The 20,451-nt window shown below is 44.7% G+C and overlaps 1 protein-coding gene across 1 annotated transcript in view; it reads left to right on the top strand.

Moving 5' to 3' along the window:
• The first annotated feature begins 13,450 nt into the window (after window positions 1-13,450).
• Window positions 13,451-20,451, top strand: part of SF3B1 (splicing factor 3b, subunit 1, 155kDa) — a 61,757-nt gene continuing 54,756 nt past the window's right edge. Inside the window, exon 1 of the mRNA XM_011989190.1 lies at window positions 13,451-13,501. Coding sequence (XP_011844580.1) covers window positions 13,451-13,501 — 51 coding nt within the window. The remainder of the gene's footprint in view (window positions 13,502-20,451) is intronic.

Raw genomic sequence — 20,451 nt, 5'->3', positions numbered from 1 at the left:
TACTCAGGAGGCTGAGGCAGGAGAATCGCTTGAACCTGGGAGGCAGAGGTTGCAGTGAGCCAAGGTCGTGCTACTGCACTCCAGCCTGGGCAACAGAGTGAGACTCCATCTCAAAAAAATTTAAAAAGGCGGTGTTTGATAACCCTTGCTACCGAGGTACTTTGAGGCCAAGAGAACAGGACTGATGTCTCCTTCACCTTCACTCTTCACTACTTCTCTCAGATCATAATTTACCCACTCTCTCATGAAAACCCAAACCTTTTTTTTTTTTTTTTGAGACAGTGTCTCGCTCTGTCACCCAGGCTGGAGTGCAGTGGCGCGACCTTGACTCACTGCAGCCTCCACCTCCCGGGTTCAAGCGATTCTCCCGCCTCAGTCTCCTGAATAGCTGGGACTACAGGCTCGTGCCACATCACGCCTGACTAATTTTTGTATTTTTAGTACAGACGGGGTTACACTATGTTGGCCAGGATGGTCTTGATCTCTTGACCTCATGAACCGTCTGCTTTGGCTTCCCAAAGTGCTGGGATTACAGGCGTAAGCCACCATGCCCAGCCAGAAAACCCAAACTTCTTTAAGGTTTAGATTCTTGGGGCACAGTGTCACCATCTACTCTATTTCTGTATCATTGTCCATCTCATGGAAGGCACTTTAGGACACCTGTAGAGGATGCTATGTTGGGCTGCCCAGATTCTTTCCCCTTCCCCTAATACTAGAGCTATTGGAAGTTCTGTGGGTAACAGCTCTCCAATGCATCCCTCTCCAGGGATTGCTTGTGGCTAAAAGACAGCTGCCTCTTCCCTCCTCCTGTGGAAGCCAAGATCCAAATTCTTGTTGATATGGGAGAATAAAGTTGCAACCCCTTTACCTCAATTCGGGACAACTCTGAAGGGACATCTCATCACCAGAGTTCCTCCATCATTGCTTTAGGAATCTGTTGTAACTGAACGGCAGTTCAACTTCCTCCTCTGCCCAACCTGCTGCCTTTACTCTCCCACAGGTGTGGATCCTCACAGGAATCTTCCAAACTTGTATTTTTTTTTTTTTTGATACGGAGTCTTGTTCTGTCGCCCTGGCTGGAATGCAGTGGCGCAATCTTAGCTCACTGCAAGCTCCGCCTCCCAGGTTCACGCCACTCTCCTGCCTCAACCTCTCGAGTAGCTGAAACTACAGGCACCCGCCACCACGCCTGGCTAATTTTTTGTATTTTTAGCAAAGACAGGGTTTCACTGTGTTATCCAGGAAAGTCTTGATCTCCTGAACTCATGATCCACCCTCCTCGACCTCCCAAAGTGCTGGGATTATAGGTGTGAGCCATTGTGCCCAGCCTTTTTTTTTTTTTTTTTTTTGAGAGGGAGTTTCGCTCTTGTCGTGCAGGCTGGAATTTAATCTCAGCTCACTGCAACCTCTGCCTCCTGGGTTCAAGTGATTCTCCTGCCTCATCCTCCCCAGTAGCTGGGATTACAGGTGCCCGCCACCACATCCAGCAAATTTTTTATTTTTAGTAGAGATGGGGTTTTGCCACGTAGGCCAGGCTGGTCTCAAACTCCTGATCTCAAGTGATCCGCCTACCTTGGCCTCCCAAAGTGCTTAGATTATAGGTGTGAGCCACCACACCTGGCTGCAAACTTCTTTTTTAAAAAAACTTTTTATTTTGTTTTTAAGAGAGCTAGGGGTCTCACTATGTTGCCCAGGCTGGTCTCAAACTCCTAGGCTTAAGCGATCCTCCTGCCTTGGCCTTCCAATGTGCTGGGATTAAAGGCATGAGCCACCATGCTTGGCTGGATTCTTGCAAACTTCTTGCATGCAGATCTTCATCTCAGAGTTGGCTTCATGGGCAATGCAACCTGTGACAACTGGGATCCAAGAATTATCCAAGCAGATTCAAAAATGTGATTTTTAGATCTGGATCACCTGTTATCTAGCCAGCAATGAGGACTCTCTCACTGGTGGTAGGTAAAACACTAACAGCTTCTACTTAGATACTGGAGAAAGACAATGAAAGGCTGAGAGTGATTAATCCCCAATGTAGGTTAAATGTGAAAGCTGAAGGGCATCCTTGGCAGTATATAAAGAGTCTCGGGAGGCCAAGGCGGGAGGATCACGAGGTCACGAGATCAAGACCATCCTGGCTAACACGGTGAAACCCCGTCTCTACTAAAAATACAAAAAATTAGCCGGGTTGGTGGCGGGCGCCTGTAGTCCCAGCTACTCCGGAGGCTGAGGCAGGAGAATGGCGTGAACCCGGGAGGCGGAGCTTGCAGTGAGCCGAGATCGCGCCACTGCACCCCAGCCTGGGTAACAGAGTGAGACTCCATCTCAAAAAAAAAAATAAATAAAATAAAATAAAGAGTCTCATCTCTGGCTGCTAGAAAGCAGAAAAAGCTGATGATTAGGACAAGGACTTTATATATATATATATTTATATATTTATATATATATATATATATATATATTTGATTCCTTTAAAAATAACTTGCTGGGCATAGTAGCTCATACCCGTAATCCCAGGACTTTGGGAGGCTGATGCAGGTGGATTGCTTGAGCCCAGGAGTTCAAGACCAACCTGGGCAACGTAATGAGACATTGTCTCTAATTTAAATATTGTTTAAATTTTTTTATTTTTAATTAAATTTAATTAATTAATTATTTTGAGACTGAGTCTTGCTCTGTCGCCCAGGCTGGAGTGCAGTGGCATGCTCTCAGCTCACTGCAACCTCTGCCTCCTGGGTTCAAGGAATTCTTGTGCCTCAGTCTCCCGAGTAGCTGGGATTATAGGCACCTGCCACCATGCCTGGCTAATTTTTGTATTTTTAGTAGAGATGTGGTTTCACCATGTTGGCCAGGCTGGTCTTGAACTCCTGACCTCAAGTGATCTGCCCATCTCGGCCTCCAAAAGTGCTGGGATTACAAGTGTGAGTCACTGCGCCTGGCCTGATTTTTATTTTATTATTTTATTTTTTTGAGATGGAGTTTTGCTCTTGTTGCCCTGGCTCTTATTGCTCTTGTGTAATGGCGCAATCTTGGCTCCCTGCAACCTCCGCCTCCCAGGTTCAAGCAATTCTCCTGTCTCAGCCTCCTGAGTAGCTGGGATTACAGGCGCATGCCACCATACCCGGCTAATTTTGTATTTTTAGTAGAGATGGGGTTTCCCCATGTTGGTCAGGCTGGTCTCGAACTCCCGACCTCAGATGATCCGCCCACCTCAGCCTCCCAAAGTGTTGGGATTACAGGTGTGAGCCACCGCTCCAGGCCTAATTTTTATTTTAATTGAGACAAGGTCTCATTATGTTGCTCAGGTTGGTCTCAAACTTCTAGTCTCAAGCGATCCCTGCACCTCAGCCTCCCAAATTGCTGGGATGATAGATGTGAGCCACCACACCCCACCTAGGAGTTAGTATTAAGAGTAGCATGGCCCTAGGCCAGGTGCAGTGGCTCATGCCTATAATCCCAGCACCTTAGGACGCCGAGGTGGTCGAATCACGAAGTCAGGAGTTAAAGACCAGCCTGGCCAATATGGTGAAACCCCCGTCTCTACTAAAAATACAAAAATTAGCCAGGCGTGGTGGCATGCTACTGTAGTCCCAGCTACTTGGGAGGCTGAGACAGGAGAATTACTTGAACCTGGGAGGTGGAGGTTGCAGCGAGCCAAGGTCGTGCCACTGCACTCCAGCCTGGGGGACAGAGCAAGGCTCCATCTCAAGAAAAAAAAAAAAAAAGAATCACTATTACTGCTTTTTCCATTTGCCTCTGACTTCTCTGATACGGCTCAGCTTGGTACTGGCTGTCTTTTACAGGCCTTGGGTGAAAGCGGCAGATGCAGCTACAGAGATGAGCTCCATGATAGCAATGGGATGATGAGGTCCCACCATCACTACTTGCCCTCCTTAAGTAGTGTCAGTTTGGACCTTGTTTCCTACTTTAGTGATGCTTAACTGTCAGCAGCAAGGTGGGCACAATTATCACAATTAGCATAAGGTCAGAATGGCTGACCTGCAGAAATACGTGATTCATACAACTGGGTATCCTTAGAGGCAAGATTGATGGGCAGTCTACAAGGGTACTGCTCAATCTATGCAACCAAGATAAATAAATATGAATCATCAGGAGGCTGAAGGCATTTGTCCCAATTAAAAAAGTCATCTTCAGCTAGTTTCCAGACCTGAGGTAGTTTTCAGACCTAGAAATTTGAGTTCAGGTCATCTAATTGAAGGAGAAGCTAGGTCTCCAGGAAGGATTAACACTACAGTATTTGTTTTGTTTTCCTTTTTTCTTTTTTTGTTTTTGTTAGTATTTGTTAATGATTCCCTTAATACTTCTCCAAAGGGAACTTTTGCTCTGGTACCTATACACTGGGAAAAGTGGAATAACCAAATATTTTAAGACCTGTGGGACACAAGGTCCAAACTGACATTGTTATCCAAAGTGTCATAATATCCTATTAGAGTGGGTATATATAGGGGCCGGGTCACACATGAAGTTCTCACCCACGTCTGGCTCACAGTGGCAAGGACCCACCACATCTTATTTCCCAAGTTCTCGAAGTTGGTTAAGGGACTCCTGCCTGTAATCTCAGCACTTTGAGAGGCTCAGGTGGGAAGATTTCTTGAGGCTAGGTGTTCGAGATTAGCCTGGGCAATACGGCAAGATCCTGTCTCGACAAAAAATTTAAAAAGTAGGCAGGTGAGGTGGCTCACGCCTGTAATCCCAGCACTTTGGGAGGCCGATGTGGGTGGGTCACTTGAATCCCGGAGTTCAAGACCAGTTTGGCCAACATGGCAAAGCCTTGTCTCTACTAAAAATACAAAAATGAGCTGGGTGTGGTGGCACACATCTATGGTCCCAGCTACTAGGGAGGCAAAGGTTACAGTGAGCTGAGATCACGCCACTGCACTCCAGCTTGGGTGAAAGAGTAAGACTCTGTCTCAAACAAAACGAAACAGAAAATCAAAAAGTAGCTGGGCATGGTGGTGTGCACCTATAATCCTAGGTACTCAGGAGGCTGAGTTGGGAGAATCACCAGAGCCCAGGAATTTGAGGCTGGAGTGAGCCACTGTACTATAGCTGGGGCGACACAGCAAGACCTCATATCTAAAAACAAAGCAAAACTAAACTAAAGAAGTGGGCCTGTGGGATAAGAACTATGACATTGGGATTTATTAGGGAAACTGGCTCCTGCAATTTTGGAGACTAAGTTCCTTGACAGGCCATCTGCAAACTGGAGGCCCTGAGATTCTGGTAGGTCAGTCCAAGTCCCAAGGTTTAGAACCAACGAAGACAATAATGTAACTCAGTCCAAGGCCGAAGGCCTGAGAACCAGGAGGAAGGTGTAGGGGTAGGGTGCTGCTGGTATAAATCCAGGATTCCAAAGGCTGAGCAGCTTGGGGTTGTTGTCCAAAAACAACAATAGAGGAAGAATGGATGTAGCCAGCGTTGGCGCATAAACTGACATTTTCACCTTTTCTCTGCTTCTGTTCTTCCTGGGGTCCCCATCAGACTGGATGGTACTTGGCCACACGGAGGGCGGATCTTCCCTACCTAGCCCACTTGTACTCACACGCTAATATCTGGAAATACCCATACAGACACACCACAAAAATAGCTTTACCAGGTTTCTAGGTATTTCTTAATCCAGTCAAGCTGACACTTAAAATTAACCATCGCATTTTTTTTTTGAGACGGAGTCTCCCTTTGTTGCCCAGGCTGGAGTGCAGTAGCGTGATCTCCTCTCATTGCAAACTCCGCCTCCCGGGTTCAAGTGATTCTCTTGCCTCAGCCTCCTGAGTAGCTGGGATTACAGGCACATGCCACTATGCACAGCTAATTTTTGTATTTTTAGAGGGGGTTTCACCATGTTGGTCAGGCTGGTCTTGAACTTCTGACCTCCTGGTCCACCCGCCTTGGCCTCCCAAAGTGCTGGGATTACAGGTGTGAGCCACCACGCCTGGCCAAAAATTTTATTTTATCAAATTTATTCTTTTACTGATGCTAATAAAAATCAGTGGTGGCTCACGCCTGTGATCCCAGCACTTTGGGAGTCTGAGGCAGGAGGACTGCTTGAGGTCAACACTTTGGGACCAGCCTGGGCAATATAGTAAGATCTCATTCTACAAAAAACAAAATATTAGCTGGGTATGGTGGCCCATGTTTGTGGTGCTAGCTACTCTTGAGACTGAGGCAGGAGAGTCTCTTGAACCTTAAGGTCGAAGTTAAGTTGAGCTGTGATCGAACCACTGACCTCCAGCTTGGGCAACAAACCAAGACTCTGTGTCAAAAAAACAGAAAAAAAAATCCTTTGTGTCACCTGATCCAAAGAAGGGGGTCTGTAAGAGGGAAAGAGGGAGCAAGGCTGCAGGTCAGGAGTCACCAGGGACAGGTTATCTTAAGCTCTCAGTCCAGCGCCATTGTCCATATATCTCCCACCTACCCCTAGCCTCAGGAAAATGGCTCCTCACTGTACCCAAAGTAGACATGGGGTCTTTCTGCAAGAGGAATACACCCATACCATTTTCCTCCCTTCAAACGACCATAATGACCCATGGTATGGTTAGTATTTGGGTTGTAGGTTTATCACATGGCGAGGTACTCCTTTCTTTGTGATGGCTCTAACCTTGATAACTACCTGTTTTCCTGGGCTGCTTCCAGGACCCATCTTTCTGAGCCTTTCTTTTTCATTGTCGAAGTCCAAGATCAGTGTGACGGTACAAGGTTATGATATTTTAATTGATGTCTAGGAAAACAGACTGCATTCTGATCTATTAAAATTTCTGATTTATGAATACCGTCTACGATTTAAGAGAAACATTTAATGAATGTTAATAATAACGATGAGTGGTTTTCTAAGAACCCATAAAGTTAAAAGGCTTTAAAAGGGTGGTAAGATTCTCACTGTGCAACTCAATAACGACTTGTGAGGCTCAACGAAATTCTTACCCAAATTATTTGCAATTGTTAAACAGAAATAATGAAAAATGACCTTGAATTACAGGGCGAGAGATGAGACTGTTAAGACTGTCTTTGTAACTAAGCACTGTAAAGACTGAGACAGCTGCAAGGTAAAGTTTTCCTCGAGTTCTTCTGGTGAATTGTGGGAAAGGGATTGAACGTCTGAGGTCTCTTCCAGTTCTGAAACCGCAGTGTTTCGTACAGTGTTCATTTTTTTTATGGGAGGGGTCTCGGGGTCTTGCTCTTTCGCCCGGGCTGGAGGTTGGAGTATAGTGGCGCGACACGATTACGGCTCACGGCAGCCTTGAACTCCTGGGCACAAGCGATGCTCCCACCTCAGCCTCTAGAGTAGCTGGGACTCAGTGTCTGTTCTTAACTCCCCTCGTAGAAGCCACTTTCCTCCAGGGCAAAGTTACTCACTTAAGGACCTTACGGCTTAGCCCGAGGATTTCCTGGGTCACCACGCAGGCGGCTTCAGGTCCCAACCGTGACTCCTCCCCCACCCACAATGCACCTCGCGGTTCCCTCTAGGTGGCAGCTGTGTCACGTGTCACCCGACGGAGCGCGCTCCTGTTTGGCGCACGCGCAGAGTGCAGCCCCCAGCTATTTTTTTCTCCGTGGCGGCGGCGACGAGCGGAAGTTCTTGGGAGCGCCAGTTCCGTCAGTGTGTTCGAGTGGACAAAATGGCGAAGATCGCCAAGACTCACGAAGGTAAGCGGTCTTTCCCTGCTTACATGTTTTCTTGGTTGCTAGCCTACTAAGAGCCTTTCTTCCTAGGATTCTGCCTTTTCCTATGGTTTCTTTCATGGGAGCCGAGCCCGCGTTTCGGGGCCAAGGGTCGTCTCCTCAGCGCCAGCGGCGCAGGCCACTGCCCCGCGTAATGGCGGCCTCCTCTTACACCCCCGACAGGCGCTTTGTTCGGTGTTTGGGACCTGCTACTTCAGAGTAGCTTCTCTTCTCTGACCAGAGGGCCTCGTTTAAGCGGCTTCCTCAGTAGGATTCGTGGGCAAGGGATCTGGGAAGCGGGCGTGGGGAGAAAGTCTCACTCGCCTGTCGACAGTGTCGTCCGCATAGTTTATGCAGAAGAGGGTCAGAAAAGCACTGAAATACGGCAGCCGCTTTTCCGGCAGGACTGAAACGAATTTAGTTAAACCGAGATTCCATTACTCCTGCCCCCGTGTGTGTTCAAGCGTCAGTGTTACTTGCTTATTTTTCTTGCACGAAACGATTTGGGGATAAAATCTGGTAGTTGTTTTTCCTCCCTTAGTCACTTTTAGTATAATACTGATCTTTTTCTTTGGAGACTGGTTATTGGAAGAGCCAGATGGAAAAGGAAAAGATAAATTACTTTCATTAATGGCCGAAGCTTTCAAACTAGTTGATCGTTTTATGGAATGCAGAGTGTGCAAATTAGGAAAACGTTGGGAATAGACTGGAGTTCATTAGGAAATATCCAGAGATGACAGGAAACGGGATCACTTTTCAGAAAAGACGAGGCATGGGAAGTTGGAACTGCATTCTTTGATTTCTGACTTGGAATCCGAGATTTTCACTGAGAACGAGACTTCTAATTCACTTTTGTTTCATATGTTCTTTCTGGGTATTTGGCTCGGCATTAGTCTGTGAAAGGTAACAGACTGAGGCCATCCAAAATTTTACAGTCAGGTAGGGGAAACAGATGTGTATGTCCTCATTCTCTTATGAGGCCAAATGCATGCTTAAGTAGAAGAACAAACAACATGTTCTGGGAACCTGGATAACGGAATTATTATGCTTAGGGTTATTTCACTGAAGAGGTTACATGTCCCTGTTTTAAAAGGATCAGTTTTAAATCGGGAAGGACATCTGAGCCTGAGAACATCTTGTAACAAGGTATTGAATCGTGAAAGGTGTGTTTGAGTAGTAGTCCACTGTGGCAGGAACAGTGGGTGCAAGGAGAGAAGAAATAAATGAATCTGTAAAGGTTGGTTTAGGACCAGAATATGAATGGCTTTGAATTTTTGGGTCACCCAGAGGACCTGAAGTCCAGCTTTCTGCTGTTTATCAGACATGCTAATGAATTGGCAATGGCTTTAATACCAGTATTATTTTAGGTATTTAGGATTTAAATGCTCTCTTAGTGTTCTTAGGCCTTATTATTTTTCTTTAGACTATCTCAAATATAACCTTTTGCAAAATAAGTAGAAAATATAAAGATGTGCTGTTTTTGTTCATTCAGGAGGTTATTCATTTGGGGATATTGATAGTATAGCTTTGATATTTATTGGTAGCATAAGATGCTCTCAAACAGGAAAATCAAAGTTCTGATCAGTTTTCCTGAATTTTTTAGAAACCCAGCTAAAAGCTTTGGTCTATTGCTATTCATTGTCCAAACTTGTTATTTTTGAGATTATTCTATCAATGTGAATTAAGTGATGCCATAAGAAAATAGCAGAACATTCACTACTTGAACACTGTCTGTGCCCATCCCTATGGGTTATAAGTCAGGGGATAATAAATGTTTAGTAGAAATACACATAATACTGACATAGCTTCTTGCTTCCTTCCTAATGACATTTTCTTGGTGGAACTCTAGTTGTTCATGGGCCATCACTGTTTTCTCTTGTTAAGCCATTTTTGATAAACTGAAGCAGAATTAATGCTTTTAGGGGCAGTGCTGCCATAGCACTCAGTATAAATGTTATATTGCTTAGAGTAGTCCATTGTGTTAAGATTTTCTCTTCTACTTAGCTCCAAGATTGAGATAAACTGGTAACTATTTATTTATTTTGCTGTCCTATTCTTTCCAAACATTTATTTTTTTATTTTTTATTTTTATTTTATTTTTTTGAGTTAGAGTCTTGCTCTGTTGCCCAGGCTGAAGTGCAGTGGTGCAATCTCAGCTCACAGCAACCTCCGCCTTTTAGGTTCAAGCTATTCTCCTGCTTCAGCCTCCAGAGTACTGGGATCACAGGCATGCGCCACCACACCTGACTGATTTTTGTAGTTTTAGAGACAGAGTTTCGCCATGTTGGCCAGGCTGGTCTCAAACTCTTGACCACAAGTGATCCTCCCACCTCGGCCTCCCAAAGTGGTGGGATTGCTGGCATCAGCCACAATGCCTGAACCCTTTCAGACATTTCTATTAGGATCAGGCTTCACATCCTCTTTAACCAATCTGATTATATTTTACCCTGGCCAATGTGGCTTATGCTTTCCAGGATTGAAATATAAAAAGAGCTGGACTTACTCAAATCAGATAAAATCTTTTAGATCTTTCCGCATATTAAATTGTGTCAGGTGTATGGTTATGAATATGCATAATCTTGCCATCCAGCAGTTCTTCAGATACTGCTGACTTTGGCAAACAAATAGGGAACACATATTCTTCTCTGTTTTGTAAGGGGAAAAATGGGTTAATCAAAAATCCTGTGTATCAGCTTGTTTTGCCACTAATCCTTTGAATTAGATTTTTTGGTACATCACCAGGCTGAGAAAGTTTTTTCCCTAATTCTTTGCTTGATGAGTGGCTGGAATAGTTATAGTTTTGTTATTGTGTATCTTGCTGATGTATTTTTTTTTCCTGGGTTTATTTTTATTTTTATTTTATTTTATTTTTTATTTTTTTGAGACAGAGTCTCGCTCTGTCACCCAGGCTGGAGTGCAGTGACCGGATCTCAGCTCACTGCAAGCTCCGCCTCCCAGGTTTACGCCGTTTTCCTGCCTCAGCCTCCTGAGTAGCTGGGACTACAGGCGCCCGCCACCTCGCCTGGCTAGTTTTTTTGTACTTTTTAGTAGAGACGGGGTTTCACCGTGTTCGCCAGGATGGTCTCGATCTCCTGACCTCGTGATCCGCCCATCTCAGCCTCCCAAAGTGCTGGGATTACAGGCTTGAGCCACCGCGCCCGGCCTTCTTGTGTTTATTTTTAAGACTGGGTCTTGCCCTGTTGCCCAGGTTGGAGTACAGTGGCGTAATCATAGCTCACTTAACCTACAACTGCTGGGCTCAAGCGATCCTCCCATTTCAACCTCCCAAGTAGCTACAACTACAGGCGTGTGCCACCATGCCTGGCTAATTTTTACAATTTTTTTTTAGATATGGGATCTTGCTATGTTACCCAGGCTGATCTTGGAACTCCTGGGCTCAAGCAGTCCTCCTGCCTTGGCCTCCCACCGTGCTACGATTACAGGTGTGAGCCACAATGCCTGGCCTTGAATTTTTTTTTTAATAGAATTAATCATTTGGGAATCAATTTATCAGTATTGTTTGTAGTGCTCAGTAAAATGATTTATATTATAGTTAGTTGTCCTGTTGCAGTTTTGTTTAATGAAAAAGTTGAGGGTTGGGATTCAGAATATACTTCCTGTTTTTCTGTGATGTCTTTTAGAAGTCTCGTATTTGGGAAATACTTGTTCACCAGTTACGTCTGGCTGAAGGAGAATAGATATCACTTAGGGACCACACTAAAAGGTGTAGGTGAGAGATTTAACATCTGAGGGCAGTATCTCTGTAATGTGTAATGAGCAGTGATTAGAACATTGAACATAATCCAGATGAAAAATGAAGAAGCATCAAGGAGGAAGAAGTGCTACAAGTTGGGTTTAGCATGATCTAAGGCTTAGAAAGAAGAAAAGGGTTGGTCACGGTGTTTCACACCAATAATCTCAGCACTTTCGGAGGCTGAGGTGGGCGGATCACCCGAGGTCTGGAGTTCCAGACCAGCCTGGCCAACATGGTGAAACCCCCCTATACTAAAAATACAAAAACATTATCCGGGCATGGTGACGTGCGCCTGTGATCCCAGCTACTCAGGAGGCTGAGGCAGGAGAATCGCTTGAACTTAGGAGGTGGAGTTTACAGTGAGCTGAGATCACACCACTGCACTCCAGCCTGGGCGCTGAAGTGAAACTCTTGTCTCAGGAAAAAAAAAAAAAAAGAAAAGGCACAGGAGGGGAGATCAGAGGGACAGAATTGGTGGGGAGCAGTTAAATAGTTGTATCAGATGTGACCTTCTGCTATCAGTGGTATAAGTTGTTTTTCTCAAGAGTGTGATATGTAGGTCTGAGTTTTAAAATACAGGAGGCCAGGGGTTGCTCACGCATATAATCCCAGCACTTTGGGAAGCCAAGACAAGGATTGCTTGAGACTGCAAACATACAGAAAAGTAGAGAGCAGCTGGCGCAGTGGCATGCCTGGGCAGATGGCTTGAGCTCAGGAGTTCAAGATTGGCCGGGCAATATGGTAAGACCCTGTCTCTACAAAAAAAAAAATACAAGTTAGCCAGGTGTGGTGGTATGTGCCTGTAGTCCCAGCTACTTGGGAGGCTGAGGTGGGAGAATCTCTCTTGAGCCCAGGAGATTGAGGCTGCAGTGAGCTATGATGGGGCCACTGTGCTCCAGCCTGGGCGACAGAGTCAGACCCAGTTTCTAGAAAACAAAACGACTGGGCACAGTGGCTCATGCCTATAATCCCAGCACATTGGGAGGCTGAGACTGGTGGATCACCTGAGGTCAGGGGTTTGAGACCAGCCTGGCCAACGTGGCGAAACCCTGTCTCTCCTAAAAAATACAAAAATTAGCTGGGCGTGATGGTGTGCACCTGTAATCCCAGCTACTAGCGGGGCTGAGGTAGGAAAATTGCTTGAACCCAGGAGGTGGACGTTGCAGTGAGCCGAGATCATGCCACTGTACTCCAACCTGGGCAACAGAGCAGGACTCCATCTCAAAAAAACAAAACAACAGACCAGGTATGGTGGCTTATGCCTGTAATCCCAGTTTGGGAGGCCGATGCAGATGGATTGCATGAGGTCAGGAGTTTGAGCTTGGCCAACATGGTGAAACCCCGTCTCTACTGAAAATACAAAAATTAGCTGGACTTGGTGGTGCGTGCCTGTAATCCCAGCTACTTGGGAGGCTCAAGGAGAATCTTTTGAACCAGGAGGTGGAGGTTGCAGTGAGCCGAGATCATGCCATTGCACTTTAGCCTGGGCAACAGAGTGAGACTCCATCTCAAAACAAAATAACAAAACAAAAAAGTACAGTGAGTAGTAAAATGAACCCCTCATATACTTATCACCTAGCTTCAACGGTTCCAAGGTTAGGCCAAGTTTGTTTAATTGGTACACTGGTCCCTTCTACTCTTCCTATTATTTTGAAGCAGATCTTAGATGTACCATTTTATCCATAAATATTTCAGTGTGTATTTCTAAAATGTAAGGACTTAAGATAATACCATAATTACACCTAAAATTAAAATAATAAAATATCTAGTCAATGTTCTGTTTTACCCATTCTTTTAAACTTTGTTTTTCAGTTTCATTCGGGCTGCCAAGAAAACTGATACATTTTGATTGGTTGGTTTCTCTTACATCTTTTTCATTTCACAGTACATTGTGATTGAGTGATTTATCTCGTAAATCTTTTTCAGTTCATAGGTTCCTCCTCTGTCTCTTTCTTTTTCCTTGCACTTCATTTGTTGCAGAACCTTTGTCCTGTGGTTTCCCACAGTCTGGAGGAATTGGGAAAAATGGCAGTCAAAACTGGTTCCCTCCTTCCCATTACTGCTGCAATCAAGATGGTAGGGGGCCCACAAGCAATGGAAGCACCCAGAAAATTATGGACTCTAGGTATGAGCATAGTTCTGAAATCATACTTCAGGTTTAGGTTGTGCTAGTCATGGTAAGGAAATCCTTTTTTTTTTTTTGAGACCGAGTCTCACTCTGTCGTCCAGGCTGGAGTGCAATGGTGTGATCTCAGCTCACTGCAACCTTTGCCTTCCGGGTTCAAGCAATTCTTTTGCCTCAGCCTCCTGAGTAGCTGTGACTACAGGCACCTGCTACCATGCTCGGCTAATTTTTGTATTTTTAGTAGAGACAGTGTTTCGCCATGTTGGCCAGGCTGATCTTGAACTCTTGACGTCAGGTGATTCATCCACCTCCGTCTACCAAAGTGCTGGGATTATAGGCGTGAGCTACCATGCCCAGCCAGGAAGGAAAGCTTTCTTTTTTTTTTTTTTGAGACAGAGTCTCGCTCTGTCACCCATACTGGAGTGCAGTGGCACGATCTTGGCTCACTGCAAGTTCCACTTCCTGGGTTCATGCCATTCTCCTGTGTCTGCCTCCCTAGTAGCTGGGACCACAGGTGCCCACCACCACGCCCGGCTAATTTTTTTGTATTTTTAATAGAGATGGGGTTTCACCATGTTATCCAGGATGGTCTCGAGCTCCTGACCTCGTGATCTGCCTGCCTTGGCCTCCCAAAGTGCTGGGATTACAGGCGTGAGCCACTGCGCCTGGCCCTGGGAAGGAAATCTTAAAAAGGATTTGTATATTCTGGTTCTCCCCCCACCATAATTTTAATGTCAATAAATATACTCTTCAGTTTTTTTTTTTTTTTCTTTTTTTTTTTGAAACGGAGGTTTGCTCTCGTTGCCCAGGCTGGAGTACAATGGTGTGATCTCGGCTCACTGCAAGCTCTGCCTCCTGGATTCAAGCGATTCTCCTGCCTCAGCCTCCGGAGTAGCTGGAATTACAGGCATGCGCCACCACGCCCGGCTACTTTTGTATTTTTAGTAAAGACGGGGTTTCTCCATGTTGGTCAGGCTGGTCTCGAACTCCCGACCTCAGGTGATCTGCCTGCCTCAGCCTCCCAAAGTGCTGGGATTACAGGCGTGAGCCACCAAGCCTGGCCTACTCTTCATTTTTCTAACAGGCCTAACTGCTACCTGTTTTGTATGACACGCAGTTATACACATATCTTAAAAATGAGATGACCAATTTAAGAAAAACCTCATTTTTGACAGTATGCCATCAAGACTTTTCCTTTAGGATGGCTCTTTGGTAAATGCAAGTCTGATAAACACTTCACTAAGTGCTCTGATCTCTTGTTTAAGACATTTTTAAAAACTACACTTGGATATGACAACTCAGGATTTTAAGGACTACCCGTAACTTCAATTTTAGGATTCTAAATATACTGTCATGATAGGGAATCACTTCTTTTTAAGATTTCGTAATCAATAGCTAAGAGTCCTAGCATATATCCCTACCCTACCCCCAGTGAGTGGGTTTTACTAAAGATGGGAGTAGGGGAGAGGTTGAGGCAGGGAACAGAAATGTGGCTTTCATCCAGAAAATCAGGTAGTTAGATAATCCATATCACCTATTTCTACCTCTGTACTCCTTTTTCTACTACCACAGAATTGAAATTTTACTAATCTCACTTATCCCAGCTTCTCTTTATCTTATTTGTTCCCTTAATATCTCTTTCCTCCATTTCATCTCTCAAAATTCTTCTTTATCTGTTACACATTCTGCTCTCCTCTGCTCTTAAACTTGGGGAAGTAAATCCATCAAAAAGGCTAAGTTTCTTATAAAGGTAAACGTTTACTATAGGATCCAGCAATCCTATTCCTAGATATAGATGTTTACCCCCTAGTGTTTTTTGTTTGTTTGTTTGTTTTTGTTTTTGAGCGCTCTATTTCCCAGGCTGGAGTGCGGTCACAAGATCTCAGCTCACTGCAAGCTCCGCCTCCTGGGTTCAAGCGATACTTCTGCCTCAGCCTCCCGAGTAGCTGGGACTACAGGCGCGCACCATCACACCTGGCTAATTTTTGTCTTTTTAGTAGAGATGGGGTTTCACCATATTGGCCAGGCTGGTCTCGAACTCCTGACCTCAGGTGATCCATCCATATTGGCCTCCCAAAGTGCTGGGATTACAGGCGTGAGCCACCATGCTCGGCCTACCCCAGTGTTATTAAAACCTATCTTCACACAAAAACCTCTAAACAAATGTTTACAGTAGCTTTACTTGTAATCGCTGCAAACAACTCGATGTACTTCAACTAGAGAATGGATAAACACACTAGCACAGTGGAATACTACCCAGTAATAAAAAGGCAGAAACTATTGATGTGCACAACAGTGTGGAAATTGGAATATTTAACGGTTTAAATGGGTTAAAGAGTGCCAGCTTTTGGCAGTTTTGTGTGGCCAATAGGAGGTCCTAGTCTCTTTTTGCTCAGTCACTAGCAGACAGTATCCCTTTTTTCTTTGTCTTCACATCTGAATGTATTGAACTACGAGTCCAAATTGGGAAGGGATTAGGCTGGAACAGGATTTGTTCATGTTGGTCATAATTGAAGTTGGAAGAGATTATTAGCATAGACGTTTCTTTGCCTCCTCAAGTCTTCATTGTTTTTGACCCCTGGTTACTCATTTTGGTATGTTCTCTCATTTTTTATTTTCATAGTTGCCAACCCCCCCTTTTTTTTGAGGTGAAGTCTCACTCTGTTACCCAGGCTGGATTGCAGTGGCATCATCTTGGCTCACTGCAACCTCTGCCTCCCGGACTCAAGGATACTCTTGTTGCCCACGGGGGAGTGCAGTGGTGCGATCTTGGCTCACTGCAACCTCCACCTCCCAGGGTCAAGCGATTCTCATGCCTCAGCCTGCCGAGTAGCTGGGATTATAGGCATGCCACCACCATGCCTGGCTAATTTTTGTGTTTTTAGTGAAGACAGGGTTTCATTGTTGGCCAGGCTGGCTTTGAACTCCTGATCTCAAAGTGATCCAGCTGCTCTGACTTCCCCAAAGTGCTGGGATTACAGGCGTGAGCCACCGCACTCAGCCAGGTGCCAAGAAATTTTATGCGTTGATCATTTGTTGTTAGAAATGATCTATTTGCACATTTTTAGTCAGTTTATATTTAAGAAATTACAGGAATACTTACACACCAGGCTGTAACTTAGTGTTGGCTTTGAAGATACGGAGTTAGAGACAACATTGTCATTCCCAGAGATACAGAATTTGAAGTGGAATTTTACAAACCTTGGCTGGCATAGATAGGGGAGAGAAAAATTTGGAAAATTACTTTTAATGACTTCTACAGATTACCTATTTGTTTATTTACTTATTTAGAGACAGAGCCTGGCTCTAACACCCAGGCTAGAGTGCAGTGGTGTGATCTCAGCTCACCGCAACCTCTGCCTCCTGGGCTCGAGCCATCCTCTGACCTCAGCCTCCTGAATATCTGGGACTACAGGTGTGCACCTGTAGTGACTAATTTTTGTATTTTTGTCGGACTAATTTTTGTATTTTTTTGTAGAGACAGGGTTTCGTCATATTGCTTAGGCTGGCCTTGAACTTGTGAACTCAAGTGATCTGCCTGCCTGAGCATCCCAAAGTGTCCAGCCTTATTACCTTTTTATTGATTAATTTATTTATTTGAGATGGAGTCTTGCTCTGTCGCCTAGGTTGGAGTGCAGTGGTGCGATCTCGGCTCACTGCATCCTCTGCCTCTGGGGTTCAAGCAGTTCTCTGACTCAGCCCCCTGAGTAACTGGGATTCCAGATACTCACCTGGTTAATTTTTATATTTTTAGTAGAGACGGGGTTTCACCATCTTGGCTAGTCTGGTCCTGAACTCCTGACCTTGTGATCCACCCGCCTCGGCCTCCCAAAGTGCTGGGATTACCATTGTGAGCCCCCATGCCTGGCCAAGATCACCTTTTATGAAATATTTTAACGTACAGAAGAGAATAGAACAAAATATAATGAACACTAACCCACTATTCAGCTTTATCAATTCTTCGTTTTCTGCCATATTTTTTCCCACCTTTTTATTTATTTATTTTGAAAATGAAACCTCAGACACAAAGTTACCTTATTTATGAATGTCATGGTAATAATTTGTTTTCTCATAAATATTTGGGTATGTTATGTTTGGTATTTTGGCACATAGTTTATTAAGAAATTTCTGAGTTTTTAGTTCTCCGAATTGCATAATAAGCTGCTGAGTTTTATGGAATCTGATGTCTTAATTTTATGAATCACATGGTGTATGTGTAAATGTGCTGCAGTTTGCAGTGTGTTAACAAAGCCCATTAGCTTTTTGGACTTTATATCCATAGTTTCCAGCAGACAGAAAACAATGCCTGATTTGCATATAAACATTTAATTGTACTGCCTATAAGAAGTTCAGTAATAAACTCCCCTCAGGATTAATTAACTACAAACAACTGTCTAGGCCCAGGAGATTTTTGGCTGGGTAATTTTGTTACTAAATTTTAATAAGAATCTAGTCATGATTTACATGGATTTCATACCAACACTATTTCAGTATTTTATGAACCTTTGTAATTGGAAACTCTGATGCTAATCAGCAGGTACATAAAATCAGTAGGTAAAATTCAGTAGCTGAAATTAGTTCCTGAATAAATGTTATCCAGATGAGGAACTAGTTGCTGAAACTTTAGGATGGAAAAGTTCTTTAGACGGAAAATAAGAGAGATGCTTGATAAGGCAGAAAATGCAAGTTGCACAATATGTGTAGTGTGCAGTTTTTTTTTTTTTTTTTTTTTTTTTTTTGAGACTGAGTCTGGCTGTCGCCCAGGCTGGAGTGCAGTGGCCGGATCTCAGCTCACTGCAAGCTCCGCCTCCCGGGTTTACGCCATTCTCCTGCCTCAGCCTCCGGAGTAGCTGGGACCACAGGCGCCCGCCACCTCGCCCGTCTAGTTTTTTGTATTTTTTAGTAGAGACGGGGTTTCACCGTGTTAGCCAGGATGGTCTCGATCTCCTGACCTTGTGATCCGCCCGTCTCGACCTCCCAAAGTGCTGGGATTACAGGCTTGAGCCACCGCGCCCGGCAGTGTGCAGTTTTTATAAAACAGCACTCCTTTCCTAATTTTTGGTTGTGTATGAGGTAGAGGAAAGTATAAAATGATGCTTTAAATTGGAAAATTTGGTAGGGGTGGGCTGGGGTTGGAAATGGGAGGGGTGAAGGGCCAGGTAAAATAGTTTCCTAGGGTGTTTGTTAATGCGACAGAATCCTGGGCTTCACAGCCTGAGTTGGAGGTTTGGAGTTAGTGTATCCAAGACCTAGGATTCCACCTTTGTAACAGGTGCACCAGGTCCTTTCTTTGTACGTGGTCCTTAGTCTATACTAATGCTATACAGGAGACAGTCTGTATAGCAGACTGTCCTGATTCACCCATTTGTTTCTTGCCTAAATCCTCATGGAAGTAGCATTTGTGGTCCTTTTACAAAAACCTATTTAGGTAAAAGTGATAAATGTACCTGTGGTTTAAAAAAAAAAAGCCTGAAGCTGGGCGTGGTGGCAGGCACCTGTAATCCCAGCTATTTGGGAGGCTGAGGCAGGAGAATTGCTTGAACCTGGGAGGCGGAGATTGCAGTGAGCCGAGTTCGGGCCACTCAAAAAAAGAAAAGAAAAGAAAAGAAAATGCCTGAAGGGGCTGGGAGTGGGGCAAATGTAGATTAAATTTTTCAAAATATAAAACTACGAACAGAAACAAATGTAGAGATCATAGTAAAAAGAACCACCCTGCTCAAGTGAGGATATTTCTGGCTGCCTGGGCTGCTGTAATGGTTTGGGGAGAAAGTAACATCTGTGCATGTAGTGCTGCTGTGTAACACGATACACTATAAGAATTTTGAGATCTGATCACAAACTGGGGCTGCTAAATTCAGCATTAAAACTATTCTATCATTTTGAGTTTCTTTCTTTCTGTTTCTTTGTTTCGGAGACAGAGTCTCACATCCAGGCTGGAGTGCAGTGGCAGCAATCATGGCTCACTGCAGCCTTGACCTCCTGGGCTCAAGCAGTCCTCCCACCTCAACCCCCCAAGTGGCAGGGGACTATAGGTTTGCCACCATGCCTGGCTAATTTTTGTAGTTTTTGTAGAGATGGGGTTTTGCCATGTTGTCCAGGCTGGTTTTGAACTCCTGGGATCAAGTGATCCGCCCACCTCAGCCTTCCAAAGTGTTTGGATGACGTGTGTGAGCTACTGCGTCCCGCCTCCAGTTTCTGAGACCTGCTCCTGTTCCTTTCTTACGTGGAAATGTGACCCAGCTGTGCCTTAGACTAGATAAGGACATTTTGTTATCCTGCACATCTATCTTGAGGAACTATAGAGGGCTTTCTCCTTTAGCTGGGAGGTTTGGCAAATGCAGGATGCTATTTGAGTCTTTAGCTTTTGATTCATGCAGCTAGCAATTGAGCTTATTTATTTATTTATTGAGATGGTGTTTCGCTCTTGTTGTCCAGGCTGAGTGCGATGGCGTGATCTCGGCTTACTGTAACCTCCGCCTTCCAGGTTCAAGTGATTCTCCTGCCTCAGCCTCCTGAGTAGCTGGGATTACAGGCGCCTGCCACCATGCCCAGCTAATTTTTGTATTTTTAGTATAGACAGGGTTTTACCACATTGGCCAGGCTGGTCTCGAATTCCTGACCTTAGGTGATCTACCCGCCTCGGCCTTCTGAAGTGCTGGGATTGCAGATATGAGCCACTGTGCCCAGCCTAATTTTTATTTATTTATTTTTTTTTTTGAGATGAGTTTTGCTCTCTTTGCCCAGGCGAGAGTGCACTGGCATGTGATCTTGGCTTACTGCAACCTTGGCCTTCGGGGTTCAAGCAGTTCTTCTGCCTCAGCCTCCTGAGTAGCTGGGACTACAGGCGTGCACCATTACACCCAGCTAACTTTGTATTTTTACTAGAGAGTAGGTTTCACCA

Source organism: Mandrillus leucophaeus, unplaced genomic scaffold (genome assembly GCF_000951045.1).
Source record: "Mandrillus leucophaeus isolate KB7577 unplaced genomic scaffold, Mleu.le_1.0 Scaffold1093, whole genome shotgun sequence".
NCBI classification, from domain to species: domain Eukaryota; kingdom Metazoa; phylum Chordata; class Mammalia; order Primates; family Cercopithecidae; genus Mandrillus; species Mandrillus leucophaeus.
Note: the sequence above shows the minus strand (reverse complement) of the source record. Positions and strands in the feature narration are given on the sequence as shown.